Genomic DNA, 17,042 nt, shown 5'->3' with positions numbered 1-17,042 from the left:
TCAGACCCCAGAAGCTATCTCAAAATGTCCAAATTGATTGCAGCTGTGATTTCTGGAAGTCATTTCAAAGGAGAAGGAAACTTATTTGCTACCCATTAGGAAGATTACTGCACTTTCCAATTTTCTGATAATTCAGAGCCTTCCGAGGAGTGGGGAAAGTAAAGGACCTTCTAATTCATAATGGAGGACAGAGGTTGGCCTAGCTAAAGGGAGAGAGTGCCTTTTACAGCTCGGGCAGCACGGTGGGCATTTTGGACCAGTTACCTCTAACATTTGTAACCACTCTGGAAGCAAAACACTGTTTTTCCATTTAACATAAAAGAAAAACTCAGCCATAAGAATGCTTCCATGAGGTGCAGACAGCACAGGTAGTGAGAGGCTGGACAGGCATCAAAGCCCAGGACTGTTGGACACATTTGGGAGCCCTGACTTTAGACTTTGACACATGTGAAAAACAAAAGTAGGCAGGAAAAATCCAAAAATGACGGCACACCCAAGAGAAGACATTCTAAACAGAGGGCACCTCAAGGATTACTGACCTATAAATGATCAGGAATTGGTGTGTGAGAAAATTCATTCAGCACGTGAACATTTTGACCACAGAGATCTGACCGTAATAGGCTTTTGGGGGGTAAGCATGGGAGTTCTGTCTATGTTTACTTTATCTCTTGTTTGATTTGGATCACAGGTCTCCACCCTTTATCTGAATTTGTCTAGAAGTTTCCAGAGCGCAGCCATAACTTCCTTATTCCTCAAGCTGTAGATCAAGGGGTTCAACATGGGTGCCACCACAGCATAGAACAGAGCGACCATCTTCTCCTTCTCCACTGAGGAGGCAGAGCGCGGGCCCAGGTAGGTGAAGATGGTGGCCCCAAAGCACATGGAAACCACAGTGAGGTGGGAGGCGCACGTCCCAAAGGCTTTGCGACGTCCCTGGGTAGAACGAATGTGCAGAATGGCAGCCACTATTCGAGCGTAGGAGAAGAGAACCAAGGAACAGGGAAGCATGATCACCAGGAATCCCGAAAGGGCCACCATGACCTGGTTGAAGGAGATGTCCACACAGGCCAGCCGTAGCACCGCCAGGGTCTCACAGGCAAAGTGGTTGATAACATTGTGACACAATGGCAGCCGGAAGGTGATGATGGTTTCCATTAGTGAATTTGAGAAACCAGCCACCAGGCAGCCGGCCACCAGCCCCAGGCACAGTCCTCCATGCATGATAACTGTGTAGTGCAGGGGGTGGCACACAGCCACATAGCGGTCATAGGCCATGGCTCCCAGCAGGAAGAACTCAGAACCACCCAATGCCAGGGAGGTGTAGAGCTGGAGCACACAGCTGTGGAACGGGATGCACTTGTGGGCTGAGAGCAAGTGGGCCAGCATTTGAGGGGCAACACTATTTCCATAACAAAGGTCCACCAGGGACAGAACACTGAGGAAGAAGTACATGGGAGTCTGAAGCCTGCTATCCAGTCTGATCAGAAGAATAATGAGGGAATTCCCCACGGTGGTCACCAAGTACATGGCCAGGATCAATACAAAGAGGAAAACTTGGGTGCCCCAATCACTGGACAGTCCCAGCAGGATGAACTCAGTGACCCATGTCTGGTTGTTGATGCTCCGGCCCATTAGTTTCAGGACTGGAAAGATGGTTGGCAGACCACACTGAGTGCCTGCCCTTCTGAACTTAGAGCTGATCCAAACTCTGCTTGAACACTTTCATGCTGAGGAGCATGGTAGAACCCGACTGTAAAGCTAAAACTCAGGGAGAAAAAAAAGTCACATCCTTAAAATCAATTTATTGCAGCATAACTTATCCCCCAAATATGCTCTTAAATAGGAGAAGGAAATTAATGAAGTGTTTTAAACTTAAGACTCTGTTCAATTTAGTAGTTATTATAGGGAACGGTTTCTATCTTTGCAGTGAGAAAGTTTGGGGTCCACATGAATATTTTTCTCAGTTCTAAATGATGTCCAGTGCCATCTAACCTCTATAGTTCACTGGGTTTCCCCTCTAGGGATCTCAGACACAATCCTACCCACCCCTCCATGGTGGAATACATTCATAATACCCTGACTATTTAAATAATCTTGTACTTTCTGTTATTAAGGAAGTTTGAGTTTATTTATGTGGTTTTCCCTTTTACTTTAGAGTATCAAGTGGAGAGCTTCCTCCCCTTCTGCCTCACACCAGGGGCCTGCTTGAACCAATCAACTCAAAATGGTGAACTTCAAGAATCAGGTATCACATGAAGGAAAGTACATATAACTGCTGAAATAAATCTCAGGTCCCACAGGTGAATTTAATGAAGTGTTTCATCATACCAGGTTTCTACTTAATAATACTTATTAAGGAAGGTTTTCTAGAATTTGGGTCTATCGTAGTGCAATTCCTGCTCAAAATAGTGAGTAGATAGACAAAGGGGTCTCAGAATCTTGAAGAGTAAGAATTTCAGAACATTCCCATATACAAATTTCCTTTTTCTTCACCTATATTACTGAAAACCCCAAATTCCCAACCAAAACATAGAAGACTCAAAACAATTTAGCTCAGGTGCATCTATGGAATTATTGTATTATTTCAACACAAGCTTGATTTCTCTTCTTGAGCTTCTTGAGCTTTTTTTCCTTTCTGTAAAGGATAGCACAAAGGTCTAGGAAGAAATGGCAGATGTGCACCTGGGGATAAGTGAGGAACCCTGCTGGGCATTGATCTTGCTTCCTCAGCTCAGCTCCTGTCTGGTTCCTTGTCATCTTTGCATTGCCCTCTCATCTCTTCTTTATCCCAGAATGCTTAGACAATGAACACCAAGTGGACCCAGTTACAGTGCCTGAGCCGCATTTTCATTTCAAGTAGTTAGCATAAAAGATCTGTGTCACTGGGTCATTTTCCTGCAGCTCAAAGATTCTATTTTCATTTTAAAAGATCCTTTCCATCAGGCTGATATTGCACGGAGAAACAGGCATTCTCCTAAAACTGTAGTCTATCAACTTTCACATGTATTAAATCTGGAAAGTGGCCTAATATGTCAGTTTCTCAGAGGTTTAAGCATATAGTTATGCAGTCATAATAAAAAGAAGTAGTGAGTACACAAGTGGAAATAACCTTAAAACTTATAAATATCTTTTTAAAAAATGTACCAACTAAGCAATCTATCCTATAAGCTAGAAAAGTACTTTATATTCTAACCAGCTCCAGATGGGCAGTTGTGGGAAGCATATTAGACAAAGCATGTTTTCCAAACAGAAATTCTGCAGGACATAAAACAGTTGATCTCTGAGAGAGTTTTTTCTTTTACTGACTTCAGCAAAGCCAAGGCCTCGAGGCCATGCTAATAGGGACCAATGCTTCGAATCTGGAATTGAGTCGTTAGAAGTCTCAAGCCCATCACAGGGAAGAAACCCTTAAATTGCTTAGAGGGTTCTGGCTCCCTAATCAAAATATCTAGAACATAGTTTCTGTGGATGTATTTCCACTAGAGAACAATTACATCAAGCCATCAAACCCTGAGTCTTGAAGAATACAGGACAGTGATGGATTTCAGGAAACTAGCTTCATGACTCATGTTGTTGAATAAGTGTCAAAGAGGCAAAAGAATTCTCAACTCACCTTTGGAGAGCGAAGGCCATCTGTGCCTTCTAAGGATGGCAAGGCTGGGGATGTTTGGAATTTTAAGACAGTGCAGTTGGAAGAGTAAGTTTCTCAAACTTTAGGAAGGGGGTCTCGAGGGGCCAATTATGCTGTTTACCAGATTCCTTTTCTTTCCCCTCCCCCTCTGTCTGGTCACTTCTGCTCCTAACATTCTAACCTACATTTCAACTTTGAAAATAGAAGTTTGGCTTCCTTGTCCCTGGGGCACAGCAAGGAGTACGCCAAACTTTAATTTCTTCAGAGAACAAGGTCTGTTTTCAGGGATTCTACTTTGCAAAGTGAACACTTTCTCCCACTTGGTGAGCACGCTGCTTCTCCAGTTCACACATGTCCACATTCCTTCCAGCAGAGCTCCTGGTCCAGGCAACCAGAAGACCACTGGGATGCTCTGTGGGCATGATCTGATGTGAGCGTGGTCAGGGGATGTGCTCCCTCCAGTTCCTAGCCAGGTGATACTTATCCCTGGCCTACTCTCTATATTTGCAATTCTACCACCACATCCTACAAACTTCGCAGGACTTTCACCTTTCCCTTCCTTTCAAGAAAGATACTTTGTCCTGGGTCAAATCTTAGAAATTTTAGTTCTCAGAATTTTTTATTAAAGTAAAATCATCTCGTGTGAAAAAACAAAACCAAAAACAATTAGTGAGGATGGTAAGCCTTGTGCAGGGAAGTCTGCAGAAATACAAGGCACCTCTCTCTCCCCTTCCCTGAGAAGGAGAGTGGAGATTTCCATGGGTGCGCCCTGCTTGGGTGACCCCAGAAGGCTGCTCTGCTCCTCTGCTGGGCCACCTGGCAGTGCCCTGGGAACCTGACTCCTCCTGCCTTCTCCTTGGCTTGGGCTAAACCCTATGGCAATGGCATCCTCTCCCCACTAAGGGTCCCTGCTTGAGCTCTGGGCCTGCAGAGAGAGGCAAAGACGCCCCGTCAGTCCCGGACCTTAAAAAGAAAAGGAAAAAGAGGCAAGATGAATGGGGAGGGGAGGGGAGAAGAAGAAATTGTGCTCAAGCTTTCAAAATGTTGCTGAAATCTGTCATAACCACGATTTTTTTTTCCTCTCATTTTCTCTTTACTGTGTGGATTTATTAACTTATTTTTATTCTTTTAACATTTTTTACACGGCTGTAGGAGGGAACAGATGAAAATGTCCTTGTAAAATGTACTTTCTCACCTTTAGGTCTTAGAAGTTAATTTTCACTTATAGTATGTAACAGAAAAAAGAATGGATTTCATTTTCCTGTTAGTATAGTTGTCCCAAGCTCATTTATTCTGTATTACACATTTTCCAAAATTTATTTGAAATTGGAAATTTTTGCCATACTAGATTCTCCTATATAGGGCTTTTCACTTGTGGATTCATTTTGATTCATTGGTGCATTTTTCTTTGTCAATACCAATACCAGGGTTTTAATTGTCATTACTTTATAATATGCTCTGATATAGTAGGATAGTTATCCTCTCATTTTGTTTCAATTTTTTCTTTAAAAAACGTTTTGATCATTCTTGTTTGATATTTGTTTCTTTCACATGAAGTTTCAAATCAACTTAAGTATTATGTTCAAAATGGGTGTTATAAATGGATCATTATTGCCTTGAATTCAACTATTCATTTGAGCAAATCTGATTTTTCAAATATTAATTATTCTTCATCCAGAAGCAGATATCATTATACTTATGTTAGGTCTTCTTTTATGTCTTTTCTCAACTAGACTTTCTTATTAAAGTCTTTCATATCTATTAATGTATTTACTTCTATTTTTATACAGTTCATGCTGCTATTGCAAATGGAATTTTTTCTATTACTTTCTATAGTCTATATTCACTATAGTGTAGAAATACTACTGATTTAATTGCACCCAGTCACCTTGCTAATTTCTCATTATTACCAATAATTTGTTTATTGAATGTCTTAAGTATTTTCAAACATAAATTCATAGGAATTATTCTCTATGGCAGAGACTATTCACTGTCCAACAATATCCTACATGATACTTCATTGTCTTCTTTATAGCCCAAGTGAAAATATTGGTCTGGTCAGACAGCTGACAGGCAGAAGATTCTCGAGAAGAAAAACACTTATTGTTGCAAGTGCTGTGTTTTAGGGGTTAGTTTTACTCAAAACTATGCCTATACTACCTGACACATTCTAATCACATTCTATGAGCAGATATTCCAAAAAGCAATAATAATGGGGATTACAAATTATACATAGTGAAGTTTCTATGCATGCATTCTTTAGGATCAGGAAAAATAAAAGATACCCAGTCTCATAACTGCAGTTTGATAATAGCTGGCCTGTGCAATAAGATAAGAATATAATATGTACACAAAGATTGTAATGAAAACTATCATTATTTATAGATGGAACAATTATTTATCTCAGAAAATTGTTCAACAATATATTAGCTCTAATGAGAGAATTAGATATAAGACCAACAGTAGCATTTCTATACACCAGCAATAACCAACTTAAAAATGAAATTGAGTGACATTAATAACAGCAAGTATTTATGAAGTATTTTGGAACTGCTTAACAGAAAATGTACATGACTTCTATGAAGCACCTTGACAAAACTTTCATTCCTTCCAGTATTCTTTACCTTTTTCTATTTTGTTTTCTTCATAGCAATAAATAACATCCAAGTATACCTTAATTATTTCCTATATTTACTATATGCTTCCCTCAAGCAGCATGAAAGCTTTCCAAGGGAGCTTTTCACAATTTTTGCCTTTCACTATTATATCTCCAACACCTGGAATAGTGCCTGACCTGCAATACGCATTCCATAAATGCTTATGAACAAATATGGAGAAAGTGTTAATTCTCTAAATAAAACATTAAAAACTTTTAATGACTGTAAAGACATTTTATACTTTAGATTTGATAATCTAATCTTATAAAGATGTTACTCCAAAAGTAAAATTCAAGTTCCATGCAAACCCAATCAAAACCTTAGATGGACTTTTGGGGGAACTAACAAAATTACACAAAAATGTATATTGGATAGATCACTCTGCTAATAGCTGAATTAACTTGGAAAATAAATTAATTCCCCCATCTTATTTGATATACTGCATACTATGTGTGAAGACTTACCACAAAGCCAAAATATTTTTGAAAATGAACAAAATATCACATTATACAATGGGAGACAAAATAATAAACCGAAGAGAATAAAGATCTCACGACAGATTCTTAAGTAGGTAAACCTAATGGTATATATTAAAAATACTACAAATGAATGAGTAAATAATTGACTAGTTAATAAAAGAATGACCTCATGGAAAAAATATCACTGGATCTGTATTTAACAACATATGCATAGTGCATATCAGATATGCCAAAGAAATAACTATGAAAGATAAAGCTGAAAATGTAATTAAATAAAAAAATACAATATCTGTGGCCTAGCTGCAGAATTTGTTTTAGAAAAACAAAACTTCAAAGCACAAATCACAGGCAAAACCCAAAAAGTGATAAATTTGATTAAATGAAGATGAAATCTTTCTGTTCAACAAAAAATTCCATGGACTAATTTAATGGAGAGATGGCAGATTGGAGGTGTGTATTTTCAATAGCTGTAACAGGAGCAAACTAATATCTATTATATATATCAACAAAAAATGACATAAAAGCTATTGTAAAATTTGGCAAAGAAAAGGGACATGCTGTGTATAGCAGTGTAAACCCAAATGGCTAACGATTTGATTCATTCAGTTAATATGTATTTGTGCCTACTATTGTAAAGGCACTAATTCATATGCTTGTCACACAGTAGTGAACAAAACAGAGTCCTGCCCTCTGTAGTAAAGGTGGGAGGCAGACATTTAAAAAATGAGTTAGTAGGAAAGATAAATAGCAGGGTGGGAGGGAAAAGAAGTGGAGGCCAGAATATAAGCTTGCAGTAACAAATAGGGCAGTCAGGTCAGCCTCAGTAAAAGGTGTTAGATGGATGAAGAATTGATGGGCATTCATGGAAGTCCTGTCCATGAATGGTGATTGGAAAAGCATGCACAGAACAGTTTGGGGTGAGAGCAAGTGAGAATCAGGAGCTGAGCACATGAAAACACACTTGCACTGAGTACTTATTAGTGCAATGCAAAATAAAATAATTGTATGTATTTTAAACTAAAAATTATTAAAATATGCCAAATATTGGTGAGGTTGCAGATATATAAGGAACACTTGTGTACAGAAGTAGGAGGGCAGATTTTAAAGCCATATGCAAAACATCATCTATGAGCAAGCAACTCAGTTCCTTTGTGCATACTCAGGACCTTAAGTGAATAATCACAGGATATTGGGGAGTTGGGGGCCACTATCAAGATTAATTGCTAGATCAGGGTGAACAGCAGAATAGCAAACTAACAATATGTATGGATTTTTAAAATATTATGTCTAGTGGGAAAAACTAATGTGTAGCATAAAATAAAAAAGTATTGCATTATATATGTAATTTATATAAATATTCATATGTGTATGTGTGGGTGTGTACTCTCAAACATAATTATTTCATTAAACACATTAGAATACTGGTCCAAAAGGCAAGAAAGAAACAGAAAATAAGATAAAATAATTAATTTATTTTTCAAAAGTAATGAGGGCCTGTGTAAGTGATCATGTCCATGTTCCAGGGAGATTTTTAAAACTTTTTAAAGTTTATTCTCCTATTCTCTTATTCTTTATAGATTTTATTAAAGACAACTAAAATAATAAAGGATGCATCAATCAACCAATTATCCAATCAGCAGGAATTTAACAGCATTGCCAAGGCACCAAGAAACAAATATGATAACATCCAGACCCTTGCTGTCTAGAAGCTGACAGCCTAGCTGGAGAACAGAAGCAGACTCCACTTGAACAACTGAAGAGCCTTTTTGTTTTGATACTTGCCACGTGTTTAACAGTGCAGTGATACATAGTTGAGACTGTAATGTGGAGAGCCAGGCTACGAAACTAACCCACACATAGTCATCATTTCCCCCATCTGCATTGTCTCTGGACAGTTGGAGGGAAAGAGGAAGCCTTGAATCTTTACCTTTTTTCACTAAATTTTCTCACCACTCTTCCTAAAGCACCAATCACATCCTTGTTCCTTAAGCTGTAGATTAAGGGATTAAGCATCGGGGTCACTACAGCATAGAAGAGAGCAACCATCTTCTCCTGTTCTGCTGTGGAGCCGCCAACAGGTCTCATGTACGTGAAGATGGCCGTTCCAAAACACATGGAAACCACAGTGAGGTGGGAGGTGCAGGTCCCAAAGGCTTTGCGACGTCCCTGGGCAGAGCGGATGTGCAGAATGGCAGCCACTATGCGAGCATAGGAGAAGAGAACCAGAAAGCAGGGAAGCATGATCACCAGGAATCCCGAGATGGCCACCATGACCTTGTTGAAGGAGATGTCCACACAGGCCAGCCTCAGCACCGCCAACATCTCACAGGCAAAGTGATTAATGACATTATGACACAGGGGTAACTGGAAGATGATGATCGCCTGCGTCAGTGAATTCGAAAGACCAGCCACCAAGCAGTCGGCCGCCAGCCCCAGGCACAGCCCTCCATGCATGATGGCTGTGTAATGCAGGGGGTGGCACACGGCCACATAGCGGTCATAGGCCATGGCTCCCAGCAGGAAGAACTCTGTGCTGCCCATTGCTAGGGAGACATACAGCTGGAACACACAGCTATGAAATGGGATGGATTTCCGGGCAGACAGGAAGTGAACGAGCATCTGTGGGACAGTGCTGTTGGTGTAACAGATGTCCACAAAAGACAGGACACTAAGGAAAAAGTACATGGGGGTATGGAGCCTGCTGTCCAGCCTGATAAGGAGGATGATGAGGAAGTTCCCAAGCACAGTCACCAGATACATGGCCAGGAACAGGACGAAGAGGGAGACCTGGGTCTCCCAGTCACTGGACAGTCCCAGCAGGATGAACTCACTCACCCATGTCTGGTTTTCCCTGCCCATGAGCCTCTGAGGACCAACCTCAATTTACAAACCAATAAAGACCGATGTCTCATCCTTAAGTGAGGAAGATTTTATTCAAATGCTTGGACATTTAAATCTAAAAGATTAACTTGTGAAACTTGACATCTAATTCCTGTTCTTGACATCTAATTCCTAATCATGGGTTTGGTTCATGTCTTTGTTGGATACCTGTTTGTCACTACTGACTGCCTCAGAATCCACAGTGAAATAACCTTTTAACCTCTGAATTCTCTAACTATGAAAATATTATGCTCAATTTTCATCCTTTTATAATCAAAAATTTGAGAGTTCAACTTAGGAAATAACAAACCTAAATAGAGTTTAAGAGGCAACCAGGTCTAAAATCACATTTTAGAATCAGTAAAAAAAAAATGCTTAATCTTAAAAAAATCTTCCCATAATTTTCTCCATGTGAGTTAGAGTATAAGAGGAAATAATCCCAGATGGTATGTCTTTCTCTTTTAGAAGAATGTCATGAAATTGGTTAGCACCTGTAAAGAAAAAGAACCAAGTCAACAATGGATTTCTTTTAGATGATATAAAATTAAATACTTGGCACAAATCTTAGCCTATTGACTAAGAGGTAATAGGCATCGGTCTACACAACCTCACTGATTTTATTGGTATATATCCTGAATAGTAACAGTTCAGTTCTGGAAACGAGGATGTGATGGAAAGTAAGTTAATTAAAAGAATTAACTCATTGGAATGAACATTCTTCCCCTTTACTCTATTCTCATCTCAAAAATGGACTGTTTCACTGGCTGGAAATGGTCTTCTTTCATCTTTGTGCTGTTTTCCTAGCTTATGTAAGCAGAGAATAATTCTTCTGCCTCCTGGATATTGTGCCCAGACTTTGCAACACTGATGGGTAATAGAACTTCAGAAAGTTCAAGGGCTCTATGTTCAGAAACACCCTAGGAGTTCTTAGTAACCTTGTATTCATACTGGACTTCAATCCCAAGTGTTTTCCACAAATCTCATGGGTGAGACAAAGTCCACTCTCAATTTGTCACATACTCTGTCCCTCTAATTGCTCTACCTTTTAGGAGGAAAACATGAAACTCATCCACGGCTATCCCAACTGGACAGATTCTGCTTGTCGTCCATGATCTGGTGGGACCACTGAACACACGATGAGAATCACACTTTGCATTGAATATGTGTGTGACAGTAAGAGCAGCTAGCATCAGATCAATAGGGTGCTGGGACATTTGGACTGACCAGCAGATAAAAGTCCTTCCTTTATCTGCGAATGAATTAAGCTTGATCAATCATTCCTGTCTATTAATTATGTAAGAGATACCAGCAGGAGACTATAGAGTAGTGCTAAATGTTCTTTAATTCTTTATTATTTACCCTAGAATTAAAAAAGATTAGAAAGTCACATTGGAATATTTCTATCATAAAGAGGAAACTTCCCTTTTTATTCCTAAAGAAAAAGGAAAAGTTGAAATATGAAAGAATCACCAGCATCCACAGTAGATACAAAACAGGATTAGTGATCTCACAGGGAAAATTCAGTGCCCAGGACTGTCAGTGGAGCTTGACCACAAACAGACACTATTCAGAAACCAGCTCTGAGAAATGATGGAGTAGTCCCTAGTTCCGCCATTACATGGAAACAATTCATGTAAAGAGATTCTGCTAGCAGAGGACTGAAAATAATAGTGCGGTGATAGTTAAATATGACAGTTGCTGAGTATGTGTCAGGTGCAAAAAGGAGACTTCTTTGAAAAATGTGACTAATAGCAATCTGTTGGAGTTTTAAGACTTACACTTCTTCCAAAATAATAATAATTCTCCCTGGGCCTCGTGGTGCACACCTATATAATCCCAGCAGCTTGGGAAGCTGAGGCAGGAGGATCACAAATTCAAAGCCAACCTCAGCAAAAAGTGAGGCACTAAGCAACTCAGTGAGACCCTATCTCTAAATAAAATACAAAACACGGCTGGGGTTGTTGCTCAGTGGTTAAGTGCCCTTGAGTTGAATTCCTGGTACCAATGATAATAATAATAATAATTCTCCTCTAAGGACTTGACAAAGAAAATATTGTTATGATCTTTAGCCCATAACTTCCCTTGAAGGCACAGAATGTTACTGGTTAGAGAGAGAATAAAAAATCCTGTGGTTAGCTGGTCATATCCTTGTATCAGCTTCATGCCTTTCTAAGTGCCTCTCCCTGGGAATCAATGAACTGCTTTGCTGATCAACTTGCATTTCCTGGTTCACATTCATTACTTAGTTTCTTGATCTGTGTGAAGGGAATAGACATTCAAGTCTGTCCTAATCCATTGGGGAAGGGAATTAGGCAGGAGAATGGCACAATTCGTTGACATTTTTTAGTAGGAAAACTGATTTTTTAAGGTAAAAAAGGATAAAAAGTGAAATAACACAAAAAACGTTTGTTATGTAAATAAAACTCAGAAACAAATATTCAAAAGCAAGATGGGAATACCTTAACTGAAAACACTAATAAGCTTGATGAACATTCCTGAACTGCCTTTTCTTCCTGGAGCTGAGACTCAGGCTTCCTAAAGTCATGCATCACAAGTGTCCTCCTCAACTAACAAGGCTACATAAAAGCTTTGAGTGACCTGAAGCTGACCATTACCCTCTCCACCCATCCCTACCTCCTTGTGCATACTCACCCCTGTAGATACTCTCTGCTGTGGCAACAGAGCATTCAGAGCCCAGCATTCCGATGAAGTTGCATTCTGGCCAGTATCATTTGGGAACAGTTGGGCAGCCCCAACCTGTCTGTGGTCCATATTGCCAGGAGTTGACAGGTGCCATCATATCCTCGGTCCCTTTTTGATACTTCCTTCTTCCAGTCTTTGGTTAAGGACTTGACAGAAAAAAAATGTAATCTCTTCTTCCTTCCCCAATGTCATCAGCCCTTCTTCTTATCTTCCAATGATGCAGGACAGACCAGAATTTATGTTCCCTTTAGTCAGATCCAGAAACGCACCCTATGGCAGCTAAGCTTGGTGATTTCCACTGAAGCAGTCAAAGCTGCAGGCTGGTGCTTTTCTTCCTGGAGTTATCAGAAAGACCTTCCTCCTCAGTGCAGCTACTTTCTTAGAATGGAATACCAAAATGGGACCTTTAGCTCTTCCATAACCAAATTTGGTTCAAATGTACACAAGACCATAGGGTCTAGGAGGAGGCTATGTGTAAAGACACTGGTCTCGTGTCCTGTCCCGTAAGCATTGGAGAGCCTCTAAGTGCCTGAGCCCTCCCCAGGACAGGAGGCCCTCATTGCCCCAGGAAGAGATGGGGATATGGAAGAAGTAACTTACTTTTCCCTCAGAGGTTAAATCTCTACAGGCCAATTATGGGGTGCTTGTTAGGAAGTTTTGGTTACTTTTATTTATTTATTTATTTTTTGCTTCATTTGGAAATTTTATATGGTCATTCCCTCTCTTTAAACATTTACCTACATTTAAGAGACTTTACAAATGAGAATTCAGTCTTTATTAATGCAGACACATGAGAAGAGAATCCAAAGTACGGGTTCCCCAGAAGCCTCCTAAGTCTTTGTTGAATTTTTACTTTGAACTTGTGTATGGCTTTTTTGTCCAGGTAGCCATGAATTAAATGATTTGATTCAGGGTGTCCAACTGTTCTTGAACCATCTGCGAGACCTTGGAGCAATAGCTCCTATAGTTATTATACCTCATACAAGTATTTTGTGGGATTTTCCCCCATTTTGAATCACCACTAAAGTCTCCTTAACTAGTCGCTGTTTAATTATTTAGCTACTTTTGTATTTATATGTCTGAAAATACTACAGAAATTTGCTACTCCTTTTAATCATCTCAAATTACACATCCTTTCGATTGATTTACATTTGGGTTTTTTCTAGTGTGTGGCTGTTAAAAACAATACTGCTTCTAATAACAGAACAGCCACAAATTGGAAACAACCCAAATGTAAAGCAATCAAATGGATGTATAATTTGAGATGATTAAAGGGAGTAGTAAATTTCTGTGGTATTTGCAGAATAGGTAAAGTGGGGGACCAAGTGTGAGGGAAGAGGGGAGGGAGAAGGGGAACAACTAGGGAATGAAGTTGATAAAATTATGCCAAGTGCATGTCTGAATATACCCTCATGCATTCCAATGTTATGCATACTATAATGTACAAATTATGAGTAAATAGAAAGAATACCTATAGAGTAGAGGAAGGGGATGTATACATATATACAAACCCAAATATAACTGGTTTTGGATATTGCATATGCACACACACAAAAATGTCTTTGTGGATGCCTAAATTCATTTCTCATATATTTGGTAGAATTCACTGGTGAACATACCAGGTCTAAAATATTCTTCCATGGAAAACTCTTATGCATGGATTCAAATTTCCCAATATGTAAGATTCAACTCTTTCTTTCTGTCTGTTTCAGTAAGTTCATTCCTCCCCCTCTCCCCTGGAATTGTCCTACCTCATTTAGCTTTCAAATTTAGAGGTCTAAATTCATTTGTATCTTTCAATGCTGATGAAATTTTTTGATACTCTTTCCTTTTCATTTATTTCTTCTCTTCCCCCTTTTATTGATGGGTCTTGGTAATAGATTTTAAGTTATGCTTGAAAATGTTTTGATATCATTAATACAGGAGAATACCAAAGAGAATACAAAACCAAATTACAATTACAGGCAGCTAAAGTGAAAATAAATAGTGTGACCACATCAAATTAAAATGTTTCTGTACAGAAAAGGAAACAATCAACACAATGAAAAAGCACCCTATGGTAAGGGAGAAAATGGTGCTGGAAGCAATGAAAATGTGCAGACATGGCTCAGCAGATGCAAACTTTCAGCTGCAAGACACATGAGTTCTGGGTATCCGATGTGCAGCGGGGTGGTGAGGCGATGTTGATTTGATTGTGCTGATCATTGCACCACAAATGCAAATATCAAATCATCAGTATCGCCTTCCATATATGCAATCTTTATTCATCAGTTAAATATGTAAAAAAGGAAGATAAAGGAGGCAGAAACCCCATCTTTGAAAAAATACCATTTAATGCAATAAGAGAGAAAAGACAATTATTTCTTGAAAAAGAGAATTCGAAATATTACCAAAATGAATCAAACAACATTTTAAATTATCCCCAAAGATATGTTGAGAGAAGAAGAGAACACAGCTCCTCTTGTTTACTGTAGAGGTCTGTCAAATAGTAAAAGAACAAACACTTTCAAAATTGCCCAAGGCTCTCTAGAGAACAGAAATGAAGGACGTCTTAACTCATTGCATAAGGTCAGCATTGTCATCATACCCAGACACTCCATGGGGAAAGTGAAACAAAGGAAAATTATCCTTTGATCTGACTGGAAGGAAAACAGATGGAAATCTCCAAAACCAATAAACATCAACAAGAAAATCACATACATCCATGTCTAAAAATATTTAATGCACCACTACAAACTTGGTTTGCTTCAAGACTGAAATGTTAGCTTAATATTAGAAAATAATTGATGTTATTCATCACATTAAAAAGTCAGATTTTATTAATAGATACCAAAAATTATTTTAAATTTAAGCTAATTCATATTTTTAAAAGACCTGATGATATGATAAGATGAATATAGAGCAAACATCATATGTTACTTAAGTTATTTCAAATATACTTATTTTAATATTATTAAGTTATTTCAAAAGTCATCCCTGTAAGCTAGGAAACTAAATAATAATTTTTGTTGAACTTCTTTCTCTTCAACATCCTGATAGATAGCCAGAACAAGAAGACAGGGGCAAACAATAAAATGAGGGTTAGAAAGAAAAGTCAATACTGTTATTTTACTTTAAATTATATAATTTAAAATATATAATTTTCTCCACACATAATCTAAAATAATTTATATGTAAATTATAATTCATGCCAAAATTAATCATAGTTGTTGGACTAAATAAATCGATACCAGAAGTCAATTGTGAATTCAGCTTCTGGCCATGATGGAATAGCTGGGATGGTATTTATTCTGCTTTCCTTAAACAGTTAGAAAACTGACAAAACATATTCATCAATAGTTCTCAGACGTGGGAAAACAGTGCAGGAAGTAACCCCTGACAGAAGGAAGCACATGAAGGGATCTGCAAGCACCCCTGCATGCTACCTGGAGAAAGTTTCCAAGACATGGCACAGAAGAGGGAACCCAAAGGATCCTGACATCATCCTGATTGAGCGGAGCAAGTTCACAGCTGGGGAAGCGTGGAGAGATGGTTCAGTGTTGGAAGACGAATGTGACTATTGACATGTGCGTCAATGTGAGCAGCCTACCAGGGGCCAGGAAAGGATCACCAGAAATAACTATCCGGCTGAGTAACCTGGGAAGCTACCACAGGGCCCACAGTAGCTCACATTCTCATCAGCTAGCAGGAGAAGATAGCCACACAACACACTGAGTGGAGTCCTCAGAAAGGTCAAGCCTTAGTCTTGGTGCCAGCTGTCATTTCTGCCTGCTGTGGACACAGCCAAACAACCCTTAAAATGGAGCCCTGGAATACAAAATACAAAATTTGGAATTTTCAGGAATGCAAAGAAGCAGGACTGTTCTCGTGCCATAGCAAAGAGAGGCATAATAAAAGCCATTATTAATGAGCTTCACATCCTCGAGGTGGTAGAGGAAAAGGAAAATATTTTGAAAGAAATATATTACCAAAGCTCACTCAAAAATGAGCAGATAGCCAGAATAGCCTGATACCTACAGAAGAAATTGGATTTGTCACTTAAAATCTTCCTCCATTAGAAATAAATTATAAATTAAACAACAGATCAGATAGATTCACTGGTTAGTTTTATTGACATAAGAAAAAGGTATCACAAATTTTCCCAAACTTTGAATCAGAATTAACAATCCCTCTTCATATAAGTATTACCTTAATATCAAATCCAGATAAAAGGGTTACAAAAAGAAAACTACAGATAAAAATCACTCATAAACATAGATGCAAAAAATAGTTATATCAGTAAATTCAGCTAGATAAAAAAATATATTACATCCAAGTTGATTTATCCCAGAAATGCAAAGTTAGTACCACATTCAACTGATATATACTCTTCAAAAGTATAGACATGGAAAAACTGGAACAGTTACAAAGAAAAATAACACACAAATACAACATGGACTCTTGGGTAATATATGAAACTACAGAAAAAAAAAGAAACAAATGTGTGGAAACAGATAAAATTAGATTAAGCATTAACATTTAGCTAACATGGGAGTATCATCAGTGGCACCCATGTTAATTACCTATTTTGGTATTTGCCCTATGGCTATGTAAGGTGTTAATACGAGGGGAAACTTTTTGTGTTATATCATAAATTTTCTGTAATCTAAAATTACCTTCCTACATGGCTGTCTGACATGACTCTGGCTTGTC

At 38.6% G+C, this 17,042-nt stretch overlaps 2 protein-coding genes across 2 annotated transcripts; both read right to left on the bottom strand.

The window, feature by feature from the left end:
- Positions 1–699: 699 nt before the first annotated feature.
- Positions 700–1,632, bottom strand: LOC308645109 (olfactory receptor-like protein OLF3; the record flags this gene model as incomplete). Its single annotated transcript, XM_081287116.1, has 1 exon — positions 700–1,632. The coding sequence occupies one exon, from the start codon at positions 1,630–1,632 to the stop codon at positions 700–702; it is 933 nt and encodes a 310-aa protein (XP_081143242.1).
- A 7,058-nt stretch (positions 1,633–8,690) lies between these two features.
- On the bottom strand, positions 8,691–9,626 carry LOC308645106 (olfactory receptor 2F1-like; the record flags this gene model as incomplete). The annotated part of the gene is made up of 1 exon (XM_081287112.1): positions 8,691–9,626. One exon carries the CDS (start codon positions 9,624–9,626, stop codon positions 8,691–8,693), a length of 936 nt encoding a protein of 311 aa, XP_081143238.1.
- Between the last annotated feature and the right edge of the window lie 7,416 nt (positions 9,627–17,042).

Source organism: Spermophilus citellus, assembly GCF_964194105.1.
Source record: "Spermophilus citellus genome assembly, chromosome: 3".
Classification (NCBI taxonomy): Eukaryota; Metazoa; Chordata; class Mammalia; order Rodentia; family Sciuridae; genus Spermophilus; species Spermophilus citellus.
This window is presented reverse-complemented; position numbering and strand designations above follow the sequence as displayed.